This window comes from Haliotis cracherodii, unplaced genomic scaffold (assembly GCF_022045235.1).
Source record: "Haliotis cracherodii isolate W230 unplaced genomic scaffold, xgHalCrac1.p SCAF_13, whole genome shotgun sequence".
NCBI lineage: Eukaryota > Metazoa > Mollusca > Gastropoda > Lepetellida > Haliotidae > Haliotis > Haliotis cracherodii.
The window spans coordinates 17,557,121-17,571,840 of record NW_027266268.1 but is presented as its reverse complement, the minus strand read 5'-3'; the positions used below and the strand labels follow the sequence as shown (position 1 = coordinate 17,571,840).

General features: G+C 40.5%; 1 protein-coding gene across 3 annotated transcripts in view; it reads right to left on the bottom strand.

Annotated features, from left to right (window-relative positions):
- Positions 1–14,720, bottom strand: part of LOC139459690 (choline transporter-like protein 4) — a 66,903-nt gene that overhangs the window by 31,507 nt on the left and 20,676 nt on the right. For 2 of the 3 annotated variants that reach the window (XM_071241311.1, XM_071241314.1), the window contains exon 2: positions 79–127. In XM_071241311.1, the coding sequence (XP_071097412.1) occupies positions 79–127 (49 nt within the window). Of the gene's footprint in view, positions 1–78; positions 128–6,325; positions 6,921–14,720 lie in introns of those variants that run through there. The other variant, XM_071241313.1, reaches the window with a different exon arrangement.

Below are 14,720 nucleotides of genomic sequence, written 5' to 3'. Positions count from 1 at the left end.
CAACATAACAAAATCTGTCTGTCTTGAAGGTTTGTTGTGTAATTGATTTTAAATTATTGAAAGGTTGACAAAACTTACCTCTTTTTGATTGGTCCTTTGAAAGATGGGTCGTAAACCAATGGTTTCCCTGAAAAACAACAACAAAACATCTATAATATATAATGACATTGTTATAATAACGATGCATGTCGTTATCGACTGCACAAAGGGGCTTAACATACAATTTGTTTACCGTTACAGGACAAGTGTTCAGCGTTCCACATATCAAATAATCCTACGAAAACTCCAATAGTGAGAAGGAATCATCCCTATTTGATAATGATTCATAAACAAATTCTGATGATACAGTCGGAATCGGACAGTGGACTCGGTTTTGGGCAGAGATTTCTTTTGATTGTGGAAATGTTTTTTAGGCTTATATTTGCATGGCTATACTACTGTTCTAGTTAAGAAGGCAAGCTAGTATGGTATGGTATGGTATGGTATGGTATGGTATGGCATGGTGCCTCCAGCCCATATAAAGGATAACTCAGTATATTGTGGTTTTAACTCAGGTTGTCCCTTCTGTATTTTCAGACATTAGATGTCTTTTAGAAATGTATATTATTGACACTTTTCAGGCCAGACGACTTCATCCAATAAAGGACTCTGCAGGATTGCTGATCTTTTCAACACACTGCGCATAAACTCGATGCATTGGTCGTTCAGATAGCCTCTATTATTAGTAGTAATATCAGTAGTATCAGTAGTAGTAGTAGTAGTAGTAGTAGTAGTAGTAGTAGTAGTAGTAGTAGTAGTGCGATAGTACCTGAGACCTACAACGTATCATCTTTTTTATCTCCTGGGTGTAGGTTTAGCGAAATACGATCCCTTGAGATACAGAGGATGACAACGTAGATTCCCTTTAGTTTAAACACGATGAAAGGGTACGAGTGGCCCAGTCGACAAAGGCGCTGTAATTTGCCGTGCAGAGTTAAGTCCCGACTGAAACCTGTGATTGTGGGTTCGAATCCCCGTTAGTTCCGATTATGTTTCTGGGCTAGTCAGCATCATATCCGTGCTCGTGGGATACACCAACGTGAACGTCTAAGACCCGCATCACTTCGAGGCTTTCCTTCCACATTAAGCTGGCACGCCGTGATACAACTGGAATATTGTTAAAAACGGTGTTAAACCTATCTAACCTAACTCTACCACTCACTCACTTTAACACTATAGTTTGATATCTGCTAACCACACAAGGGTCGGTCAAGATTATTGAACTATATTGCGTTTATGCACCTCTGTGTTTGTATGTGTGCGCGTGTGTGTGTTTACGTGTATGTTGGGGGAGGGGGGAGGGCGTTGCTGCTTGTCCCCTCTCAGACACAAGTATGTCTTCTCCAAAACCACACGGCTATCTCGCCAAACTCTCAAGCGCTCACGCGAACGAGGTTAGTTAGCATTATATATTTTTTAGCCATATTTTTTTTTAAATAACTGTGATTGATTGACGCTAACAGTCTGTGTGTCAGATCCATACATTCCAGTGTTAACATTTTGCCGGCTCCCGAGTTGGGCGAGCAAGATGTTACCAACTCACACAGGCGTTCACCAGTAACAGCATCGGTTCCAACGACATGTCCCTTCACGCTGTGACCCACGCTTATGACTGAACACGTAGTTTCACGTGTCAAGTTACTGTGACACTTTCATACATTGAATACTTTGAGTTATTCATATTTTCCGAACTGTTCACGATGCTGGTTAGCAAGAAATGATTGTGAAAAGTTTTCATTTTACTATCTTTTGCAAATATTGATTCGGGGTTTGATTTTACCCGCTTTAAACAGTATTTCAATCATCACGGCGGGTCAGGTAATGTGGGAATTATGACGAACGGATGCAGGTCTTAGATATTTACCACTTTATGGGATTATGGTGCTGATAAACCAAGGTTCATAATCGAACCCAGTTTCAGCGGATCCTAAAAGGAATAAAGGAGGGAACACCACACTGCGAATGTCGTAGTCAAAGACCATTGAGCTACCTGTGACTCTCAGAATGAATCTATATACCTCTAAAACGGCGGTACGTGGTCCTATCGTCGTTTCCCATCCCAACGACGTACCGTAATAGAAGTAATAAACGTGTCCAATGCTCATGTTAAATCAGTTTCGTTTACTTGAAATGTTGCAGTCTAAACCTCTTATCCTTGTATTCGGAAGGTGGTGGTGGCCCAGTTTCGATTCCCCATGGGTACAATGTGTGAAGCCCATATCATATGTCCCCTGCGTGGGTATAGCTAGAATATTGCTAAAGGTGCATGGCTTAAAAACTCACTAACTGCAAGATTTGGTTGTCACAGCATATAATTCATGTACAATTTTCCTGTCAATAATCATTAGAAACAAGGGGTGAGCTGAAATGGCGTTTGACGTCGCGTCCAAGATTATTGCACTTATGTAGCGTGTGTGGCTGCTTGTACTAGTCCGAATTAATGCCGATTTTATAGTGCTAGTCCACTGAGATACAATGCGGTAGTTTTACATGAATACCCCACTCAGACAAAGTATACTTACTCCAAGCCGACTAGTTATTGTTTTAGCCCCTTAATGCCGAGTGCCAGGCCATCTTTTAAGGTCTTTTGGTATGACACGGCCGGGGATCCTCCCACATTAAGCTGACACGCCGCGATATGACTGGAATACTGTTAAAAGCGGCGTTAAACCCAACTCACTCACTCACTCAAGGCGTGTCATCGTACCCCGACGGCGTGTATCGTTCTTCACAATATCAATCACTGGATTGTCTGGTCCAAACTCGATTATTTATAGACCGACGTCATTTAGCTGGAGCTCGGAGTTCGACAACAAACAAACAAACGGGAATAGATATGGAAGGCTGGTATTTCGGTTCATGAGCCATTCTCACTATCCTTATACAGACAAACCACCAGAACATGGACAAAACCGTTGAACTGAACCATGCAACTATATAATAATTGCAATAATGATAATAATTTGATTGACAAGATTGGGGGAAAAACATGGCAAATATGCGGACCTCGCTTTCGAAATGTCACGCTTGCATCCCAAGAACGAAGTTATCCGACTGCCCATTGTTCTCGGTGCCTTAGGTTTGGTACCTCCAAACCTGTTGACAGACATTGGGAGAGTACCAGGGTTTACTACCAGGAATACAGCCCTTCTGGCAAGTTGGGTAATGCAGAAGGCTGCAGTGTTTGGGAGTCTTCACATTCTCCGAAAAATTCTTGGTGGGTTTCACTAGGCAGCGCTTCCTGGGAGAAGTCCCATTCGCTGTCTGGGCTGCGTGTAGAGGGGGCAAGGACCCTGGGCTGATGATGAGCCTAACCAGCCTGACTGTGCCAGGATCACCCAAACCCACTTTGCTGCATTTTTTATTTTAATCTGTACAACTGGCGCGGTGAGAGCGAGAGAAAACGTCGATGAATACCATTGATATATCCTTGGAGTGATTTTAATGATTGTAAGTTAACTGGGTACACTGACTGGCAACCTGACTTGGTCGACAGCTGGCGTCCGCCTTGAAGTGGAATACAATCACTAGGTCGATCGGTTAGTGATAGGCCAGTTTGGTGTTAAACATGAAAGTCCACACAAATATGACCGACAGGTGGTTTAATGGCTGTATGAGACTTTTGTATGACGAATTTTGAAAGTCATAAATCGTGGTTGGCGTTGTCTGTTGTTCATGTAATACGTGCAACGTGGCCTAATTTGGGTTATTGACCGATTACACTGCAACAGTGTCCGCCATTGTTACCGGCGGTATTGTAATTCCTGGAAACCAAATACTCAATAACACAGAAGAATATCGAATACAACTTCGAATACACACATTTGAAACCCTTAGGTAATGGCGTCGGTTCCAGATACAAATTACGCACATTTTTGTCAATTTAACAGATAATGTTCATCCTCTAAATCAAGTTGAATGAGTGAGTGAATATTGTCAAGTGTCGCAGTCATGAATAGTCCAGTGATATCGAGGTAGTTTGTTTGTTGTTGAGTTTAACCCAGGTAATTAATTTTGCGGTTATCGCAAATGCCGACCTTCTTGCTACTGACTATTGATGTAAGTAATGCAGATTAAATTTATAGTACGCGCCAACACCTTGATAACATTTACTGTGATAACAGGAGGAGTGACACGACCGCGGAAGTCGACTATCATCACATGCACATAACAAGTATGTTAACCTTCATTGAAGAATCTGAAAAGTCGAGCATCGCTCAGTGACGCCACGGTATAAAATTACTACAAAATATAATAAATGCCCGACAATGAAATTCAACACGTTAAATAAATCAACTCAAAAAGAGGATGACTATAAAATGCATTGTAATCAATTATACATTACTTGTACACACTATTTTATGAAATAGTGACAGCTAGGTAAGTTTATGCTCAGTGTTTTGTTAATCTGTTGTTGTTTTACGCCGCACCAATATCACAGGTGACGGAATATGTATATAATCCAGTCTGGATCAAATAAACCAGTGATTGATACTGTAAGCACGGTCAACGCCGTCGAGGTACGATGACATGCAATCGATGAGATGAGAGTGAGTAAGTGAGTATGGTTTTACGCCGCCTTTCGCAATATTCCTGCAATATCACGGCGGGGGACACCAGAAATGGGCTTCACACATTGTACCCATGTCGGGAATCGAACCCGGGTCGTCGGCGTGACGAGCGAACGCTTTAACCACTAGGCTACCCGACCGCCCCTGCAATCGATGAAATAACCGAGCGTGACGATCCGATCCACGAGGCACGTCTTACAATTATAGGTTGGTTGAGACAACCCGGAGTCTCCACTGAATGTGTGTGTGTGTGTGCGTGCGTGCGTGCGTGCGCGTGTGTGTGTGTGCGTGTGTGAATATCGTTTAAAGCAGCGTCTAGAACTCAAGGACTATGGACAAACTTCAAACATGATCTACACGGAATCGAACCCAGGTAACAGGTGTGACGAGCGGATACTTTAACCACTAGGCTACCTCACACCCCTTAACAGTAAAACAGGTGAAAGGCTGAAGCAATGCACCGAGCAGGATCTACCGCACACTGACCCTCCACGATCGTTAATTGTGCCCTTGTCAGCTACTGGAGACAGAGAGTTGAAATACCATGTTCACTTAACCTTCTGTTGGAACCTACTCATTCAGGTGAAACCTCGATAGTCCGGTCTCCCTATGTATACAAAGTGACATAATAACAAAGATTCGTTAATCGGATTAACAGGGTTATCCTGTAGCATTTTGTGGCATTTAGTTGGACCTTGGTTTGGAGAAATCAGTTGCTTTTTTAATGTCAAATAAGCAACGTTTTTATCAAATTACACATCTTGAATACCAGCCATAAAGATTTAATAAGCACGATTCTTCAAAGGAATATATTTGAAGAAAGTCTAAACTGTTCCACGCTCAATGGTGAGTTTAACGAGTGAGTTGTTGCCTCCTATAATGTCTAGATGCTGGTGCGTAGAGCCATTTTCGTACCTATAATTCTTAAAAGGCCAAAACGCACAGATCTACCTGTTGAAAAGATTTATATGCTGTGTTGCGAGTTATGCATGGCATTCCCCCAGCCTCGACTAAACCTAACGCCTTGCATATTCTGAATTCTACAACTACTTACTTCGTTAACAATACGGACACTACCAAGTGAAATCGTCTGGATTAACAAATTTCTGCTGTAACGAATCATTTTCGAAGTATTGTCATTTTTGAATATTAAAAAAGAAACCTTAGATGTACAAACCGGAACAATACAATCAACCTAACTATTCATTCGCCCATTCATTCGCCCAGTGGTGCGTATACGTAATTTAATCTAGTTATGATTCATTCCATGCAACACGTGAGGCGTCCCTAGTTTTCAAATGGATGGCAATATGGTGGAGATTATTCAGATATTCCTGTAACCTGCAGCCCTGATAACAATACGTCAGCCGAGGAGCCACATGCTGAATACACGTCGATGTTTGTTTGTTTGTTGTTTAACGCCGAACTCAGCAATATTCCAGCTATATGGCGGCGGTCTGTAAATAATCGAGTCTGGACCAGAAAATCCTGTGACTGACCCATTGAGCATCGATCAACACAATTGGGATACGATGACATGCATCAACCAAGTCAACGAGCCTGACCAACTTATAGTCGCCTTTTATAGCAAGCATGGGTTGCTGAAGACCTATTCTATCACGGATCTTCACGGGTCACACGTCGATGTAAACGATTTTCAAACATAAAACATTTATCCAAATCCTTCACCAAAATGGCTACACAACGCGCCTTACCTTCGTCAACTGTCAACAACGATGTCTCCGACGACATGGCTATGACACTGTAACATTCGTTGTCAAAGTCAGCAGTCACATGCAATCATCAGAATCAGATTATCACTTCGCAAAGATAACCCTTTATCACCAGCAGCTATTTCCCGCCAAAACCTTATAGCTCTACAAATGTACGTGTCGTCTGCTCACTCCATATCAGTTCATATGCACCAAAGGACCTCTTGCTATTTGCTAACCGATGTATGATGAAAACGTCTTCACAGCTAGAATGAAGACTATGTTTCTTCCAAAAATATAGGGTTTGATTTCAAATGTCGTCTGCCGATTGACCACTTCCGCTCGTCGTTACATACACCACGTTTGCACAAGTCTCAAAATGTGTACGACAAAACTAGCACACACTAATGCCGTCTGTTTAACTATCTCCACACATCCTAGACGTTCCTCACACAATGGTTCCACCAACACCTCTAAAGGACGAAGCTGTTTTCAACACTGCCTGCTGATGCTACATAACCTCAGATCGCTCCTATTATGAAGATCACTTGCAAAATATATACATTGCATCCTCAGCAGAGGCATAGAATCGTCCATGATGCCATTGATTGGAAGGAATAATAATATATATCCAACAGCTGTTCCTACAAAACGTGTCGTCTGCTGGGCCATATTGATTCATGTGCATATAGATAGCAATGTATATAGGAGTATGTTATGTTAAAGCTTGTATGTACTACAAAGTTTGTTCGGTAACACATTGATATTTTAATACTAAGGGGTAGAGTGTGGAAATCTTTATTTCTGTATAAATTACCACCAAAGACAATAAATAGATCTTAATTGTGTAACGAATCGTTTTATTTAACTTGAATAATTCGGGTGATGTGTAACCAAGGCTGTGAAAGCTGCACAGTTAATAAAAGCGCAAAATCGAACAATTGTGTGAATGACGATGGTAATTAAACATCGTTATTGCAATATATTTTGGATATGATACATAAAATTCATTATCACACGTATTTGGTTGATGTATCTTTTTCTCTTTATATAGGATCTACAAAACCACAAACGCATTTTTATCGAAAACTCCACTTTGTAATGGAATGCGTTTATTTAAAATTTAATGGGAAACGAAAAACGTATGAAAAAAATAATTATATATATCAGAGTAGGTTTGAAAATAAACAACGATAAAGCACGTAACAAATAAAACACAAAATACAAAAATGAATATGATTTATTCAATTCATGGCCTATAATTATACATATGAGACAAAAAATTGTGACAAACTGTCATAATTTCAGTAAAAATCCAATTCTTCGTTGTAAACAAATCTCATGCTATGATTTACTTAACAAACAAATATATTTCCGATGAAAAATTGTGTTTTGTCCAGGATCAACAGAACACAGAATGTAAAAACAGACGTGAGTAACAAAATTAAACCGGTAGCAATTTTAGGGAGGCAGCGGTGAATGGTATTTTTATTAAACGCAAATATCAAAAGTCCCGTTTACAAAGCTAAGGGAGGTAACTGCTGTGAAGAGCTTACCATTATATAACCGCATTGATCAGCCGTACAGACTCGGTCGCCGACACAATGTTTACTTTCCGTGAGGACATGTTCGCCGACCTTTGTTTATTTTCATAGTTCATTATGGATCATATAACTTAAATACAGGAAACTACCAATTTTCTCTAGGGTTATTATATGGAGAATTACGTCTCTAATTAGCAATGCATGTAATGTTTGGCTGTATGAAATACTGTATCGCTTTAGCCAACTGGTTCAACTAGCGTTAAATTCAGCGGATATATAAAAGCTTGCCGCTTCACTCGGTGCTTGAATGTAAGGTACTCGGGAAAGCCCGGTATATTCCGTGCACACATTTGGTAATGCATTCAGCTGTCGTCGTAGAGTGACATACTATTGATACACTCAGTAGCACTAATATGATAAGTCATAACGCACGTAATTGACAATCGTTTTTCACTTTGTATGGCAATGTTTATCATTAATGTAGAACTGTGCGCGTTACAGCGGGGTTAACGTTATCGGGTGTGTAATCGGACTTCCCGTTACACCGCGATGAGGAACCTACATACTCTATGACATGATACTATTAGGCCTGAGTACGCTGGTACAGTGTTGGGGATAGACTACATGTGTCAGATTGGATAACAGACGCGTTATGTGTGGCAAGCAAACATATATAAATCACAGTAGAGTGAGTGAGTATGGTTTTACGCCGCTTTTAGCAATGTTCCACCAATATCACGGCGGGGGACACCAGAAATGGGCTTCACACATTGTACCCATGTCGGGAATCGAACCCGGGTCTTCGGCGTGACGAGCGAACGCTTTAACCACTAGGCTACCCGACCGCCCCAAAATCACAGTAGAAATAATGTCGCAGCGCTGGCTGAAATCCAACATCCGCCGTATATGGGTGAGCTTGTTTCATTCGTTCACGTACGTGACAATCACATAACACAAAACGATCTGCCAGCAGTCTTGAACGTTTCATGAGTAGGGCAGTCTTGTAGATATACAGGATATGAGTTATAACGTGGAATAAACCGTGATTCATACGAGTGAGTGAGTGAGTAAGTTGGGTTTAACGCCGCGTTCAACAGTATTACACAGTCATATCTCGGCGTGTCAGCTTAATGTGGGTGGAAAGCCCGAAGTGATGCAGGTCTCAGACGCTTACCACTTTGGTGTAACCCACGAGCACGGATATGGTGCTGACAAATCTAAAAACATTCTCGGTGCTAGCCGGGATTCGAACCCGCAATCATATGCTACTGGCGTGCCACAGCGACGCAACTCTGCACAGTTGGAATATGAAGGCACGAGTAACCAAGGATATTGATATGTTAAGCATGAAAAGAATATAACGCGGTTATGACGACTGTGTTAGAAAAATCAAGGCGTGCCAGCACAGGGGGCAGTTAAAAATACATGTCGGTAAAACGATCTTATTCCTAAAGATTACGTATGTGCAGTGAGGGGGTTAGGGCGATACATCTGCAAGTCCTCCATCTATTTCCATTCTTCAAGGCAATAAGTAGTAGACCTAATCGTTATATCTCACTCTGAACACGATCGGCGTGATCGACGTTCCCGCAGGATCGGGTCAAAGACATTAATGCATGTTATTGTAGATCCACACCTGTTCTATAATTTGATTACATTTCTTCATTGTACTTTCAGTTGCTCTCTTTGAGGGTGTCAACATTTTCACGATAGAGGGTAGTGGGGACGGAGATCATGGGTGGGTATGTAGGGGTGGGTGGGTGTATGCCTCAAAACTTAATTACCGAGGCCTAAAGATTTTTTGTTTTATCCGACATCAAACGTTGGAACTCCACCCTCGAAATAACGCGTGTTCTAGAGGTCTTTGGGTTTGGTCAAACAAACTGTTCCCCTGTAATACGGACGGGTCAGTAGAGGAAGGCTCACCTGTAAAATATATGTGCTTCGATGAATAATAATATTTCATATTTTATTCATTTTACGTGTTATACATCGGATGTTTCAAGTGAATGGATTTATCCATTAGGTAGAAACTGACTTGGAGATTTATCAATAATTGCGTGGACTAAACAGCCTTGCTGCCCATGGTACCTGCTTTAAACAACACTAACATCAGTGCCAGATGTTGGAAATCAATAAGCACTTTCCATCCTGTACCTGGGATCTGATAAATGACACACTCATCTGTTGCATGTGCGGCGATATATTTACATGTCAACAACTGTTTGATTGGTATGAGTGGGCTCTTCGCGATAGTCAGCAATTTGTCCGTTGAAACACGGCGTCTGTGGACCTAGAGCGTGCAAACCAGTGGTTGATAGCGTGAGTGTTTAGCTTGAGACCCCCCGCCCCCTTTATTTAAATGTAAAGAAAAATTAAATATGGTACCTTTTGACGTTTCCAAAATAGGTGTGAAATAATTTATCGTTTGAGCAATAACTAAACAAAGTCACAATCCCCGTATCTTATTTCATTCAGAAGCGAAATTGAATGTGATGTGATATGTGACATTGAAACCGCTTATTTTTACATGACCTTGTACACTTAATCGGTATCAATCTCATTAAAATCAGACCTAAGTTCTCGCTGCCGCTAAACAAAGATATGAGGACATCCCATTACGGGTCACGTCAGAGCGACCTTTCGCGAACTTTGACCAACCACTGAAATGACAAACATCAGCCAATTAGAAAGCAGCTTTCTCGAGCATTACGGTACTCGTTTCAACCTGGCGACTTCCATTTCAAAATACGCGTGAAAAATATGTTGGCACAGTACTCGATTAAAATTTTGAAAACTGAACAAACGAACATTCCTGAATGTCTAATATATGGTTGAGATTGTATGACAGTACTTCCCATGTACAGTTGAACGCCTCCTCCGTTCAAATGTTTGTCCCACGGAAGCGAGAGATAGGCGATAATTTTGACGGAATCAGTCGTACGGGCAGTAACTGTCGTTCGGAATACCCCGTGTTAACGTTTTCGAGGTTGCATGATGAGAAAACACATTCCGGCTGTCACTTTCATGATCTGGTAAGCGACGCTTTGATTGGTTGGATGAAAGGTCATTCTGACGTAATGGGTTCGTCCTCAGATCTTTGTTTAGCGATAGCGAGAACTAAGGTCTGATTTTAATGAGACCGAAACGGTATAAGATTGATAACTCTTCGCAGATTTAACATCCAAGCAGGGATTCCGGCTACTTTTTAAGGTGTTGTTTCTTGGTGATTTGTTTATCCATATGTATTCTATAGAAATATTGAGGATTTGTCCTGGTTTTAACAAGTGAAATACAGTAAATAGTAAAATTAGGTATGCCCTGTTGCCGACAGCATTGCTTAACAGACAGGATCAGGCTTAGAAAGTTTGGGTAACTACCGTATTCGACGTAATAAGCGCCCAGGGCGCTCTCAAAATTAGACATAGGGGGCTCTTATAAGAATATTATTTTGGTGAAAAAAAACAGAGTTGAAAGATAAATTGCGTGGTTTATGCTGACAGCCTGAAATGTTTAAGTACGACAGATATATTTTTCCAGAATTTAATTGCCCATAACTAAGGGTGTATAAAACACACGAGTGCATATTATACGCGAAAATATGTCTTGTGTACATTGATCAATCGAAGGGGTGTCAATTGGGATTGTTCACTAGCCAATAAATTAGCAAATATCGCCGTGGGCGCTTATTAGAGCGGGGCGCTTATTACGTAGAATACGGTAATTCTAATGTTTTATTGCTGAGAGAAAATGTTTCTTTTTCATCAATAAAATAATTTGTAAATATGATGCCTTTCGTAAACCATGATTGGTAGACAACCGTTTCCTTCCCCAGGTGTATGTTATCATTTAACCAGACATTTTGTGAAAGAATGCCAACGACAGAAATATTATTATTTACTAGACCCCCCACGAAAGCCAAACAAGACATCTGTAAATCTCTATAGAACTTATTGTTTACTCTAGATAATATATATGGCTTATGCTTCCGGATATTGATCTCGTACACATTTTGACCGTTTATTACAGGGGTATTTAAAAAGAATATAAAACACAATTTAGAATGAACATATTCAATACGTTACACACTCACAAATTATGTTAGCCATTCTCATGTCATGTAAACTAATAATGATGTTCTATATTACTATTTGCTCTTGTACCACCTATTGTGGTCTTTATGGAGAAATATAATAAAAGAGGCCTGGGATTTGATAATTTTCAGTATAGTGCATTAAATCGGTCTTGCTATTTCCCCAATGTATCGCCAAGGCATAAAACCCCTCTGTTTTTTGTTAAGAGATATATTCAAAACAAATTATGTTCTACGCAATATAGCTATAGAGGCAACCATATAGAAAACCGATTATAATGATATTCGACGCCAATATTTGGTATTGGTTAACTATCTTATGGCACACATGTGATTGGTGAGATGGATAGTTAACCAGTTATGCATGCAATAATGAGAGCTCTTATTAAGTATTTAAATACCAATATCATTCCAGAAGAAGTTTAAGAATTCCTCAGTAAACACGTCCGGTCCCAAACATGTTTTCCATTTTTCAGACATTTAACTGCTTCGACCTCATTACAATTTAGTTCGCCTTCAGTTTTTCATAGTCAAGTCACGGGTAATTTGGAACTTTGAATTTACCAACTAGGGAGGAAAACTGGCTTCTCAATAAAGGGAAAATAGACATTCTTATTTCAAAAGAAAACATTTTACTCGGGTATACTTTACAAACCAATAACTCTGTAAATACCATAATGTTGGTGCTGCAAAAATTACTTTTAACAAAAGAATCCCGCACAAAATTCCAACTTTCGAAATCCAGAGGGAGCTTACTCAAAACTGTTTACTAACAAAATATATTGCAAATATATATTACGATATTTGATATTTCAGCAAGTACTGTTCAAGCTGTCATTTACTCTTCTCTTAATGGGGCGGTCGGGTAGCCTGGTGGTTAAAGCGCTCGCTCGTCACGCCGAAGACCCGGGTTCGATTCCCGACATGGGTACAATGTGTGAAGCCCATTTGTGGTGTCCCCCCGCCGTGATATTGCTGGAATATTGCTAAAAGCGGCGTAAAACCATACTCACTCACTCACTCTTCTCTTAATGTACAACAACTGTATGTGTAATATGCGAAGATGTAAACTGTCACTGCAACAGACTAAAAAGTTAAAAAAGCAAAACAAAAAACCCAAAATGTTACCATTTTGACATGTTGATTTGGTCGTTAAGGTAACATTAATACTGGTTTACGTATCGTGTTTGTGTCACTGAAGGTACAGATGGCCAGAGTAGCTGCTAATTGTTGTGTTACGAGCCCCTGTGGATATTTAAAGGTTATTTTGGGCAGTTTTTATATCATACCCCATATCAACCCTCGACCCCCATACCGAAGGCTCTTGGGCTGATCTTGGGGGTCGAGGGTTGATGTAGGGTATTATATGAAAACCGCCATACAATTACCTTTTTATCATGTACCATAACATCAAATTGTAAAATGTATACATTCATAAAACATCTCTAAATTTCGTGTCTGTCTATAAAAACATATTCACCTTGTCACGGGAATTCACTTGCCGAGCAGACGACGCACTAAGGGACGTAACTCTAATTTCTTACCCTGGCTTATATCGATTGCCCATTCAAAATGCATTGACCAGCCATATCAGGCCGGCAGATGTGTAATATACGGGTCTGGTTGTTACACCCCCTGTGATATGACCATCTCCATGTTGGCTCTACTGTACATGCAACGGGTATATGATATAGTGTGTTATCATTACAAAATGTGCTGTGACGCAACGAGTATGATTTTATCACGGCGTGACAGCTTCATCTGGGAGGAAAGCCCGAAGTGATGCAGGTCTCAGACGTTTACCACTTTGGTGGAACCCACGGGTATTGTGCTGACAAACCTAGTCGCGGTGTTTTCCGTTACAAGCCCTTATGTAATCGAACACAGTAATCGCTCTGAAAGGAAAACGGACATATGAATGGAATAACGTTCTACGTCGGCAGCTAAGGTCCGTTTGATGCCTATTTAAAGGGACGTTAGTGCCCAAGAACAAAAATATAACGACACAGCATTGAGGGGGCCACCCGACACCCCACACCGGAATACAATTCATCAAGGCTTGACATCCTACCAAAAGATTGGCACCCTCAGCATTGCCACAGTAACAGTTGTACTCGCAGAGGTCATTCCACATCTATGTCCCTATCATACGAACTTGATATTCTGAGTTATATCTGTTCTCAATATCTGCGCCAGATGCGACCGTGGTTTTGCAAAGTGTGCCAATCAACAATTTCGCGATGCAGTGCGAGGAAACTGTCACATCTGTTTCACTGAAGGGAAACAATTCAATGATATTATTTTTTTTATATCGTTTTTTTAACTGACTCTTTTGTATCACGGAGTCAGTGTCAGCGCGCCCTGCTGGCTCCATGATGTACATCATCAAGCTGTCGTTAATAGCTGTTCAATAACGAGTTTACACTCACTGCGCCCAAACTAATATTCAAAGCATAAATCAATAATCAATTAAGAAGTAGTTTCAATTAAATACACTTTATCTCAGCACATGATATATAAAAGTGCGTTTTTATGAATATTTGCCGTGTGCATTTTCAGCAAAATCGATGTGAAAACGAGATTCCCTTGCATGGCCTACAGAATACAAATTCAGGCTGACTAGGCGAGAAAGGTATTTTAGTGACTAGTTCCTATATGTTGGTACATATTATTCAAAAGTTTTAACTTTAAAGACCTGGCGGTTTCTTAAAACAATCACAATCTTCATTCTTTTCGGGCCTTACGTTTTTTTCTTGGTTAA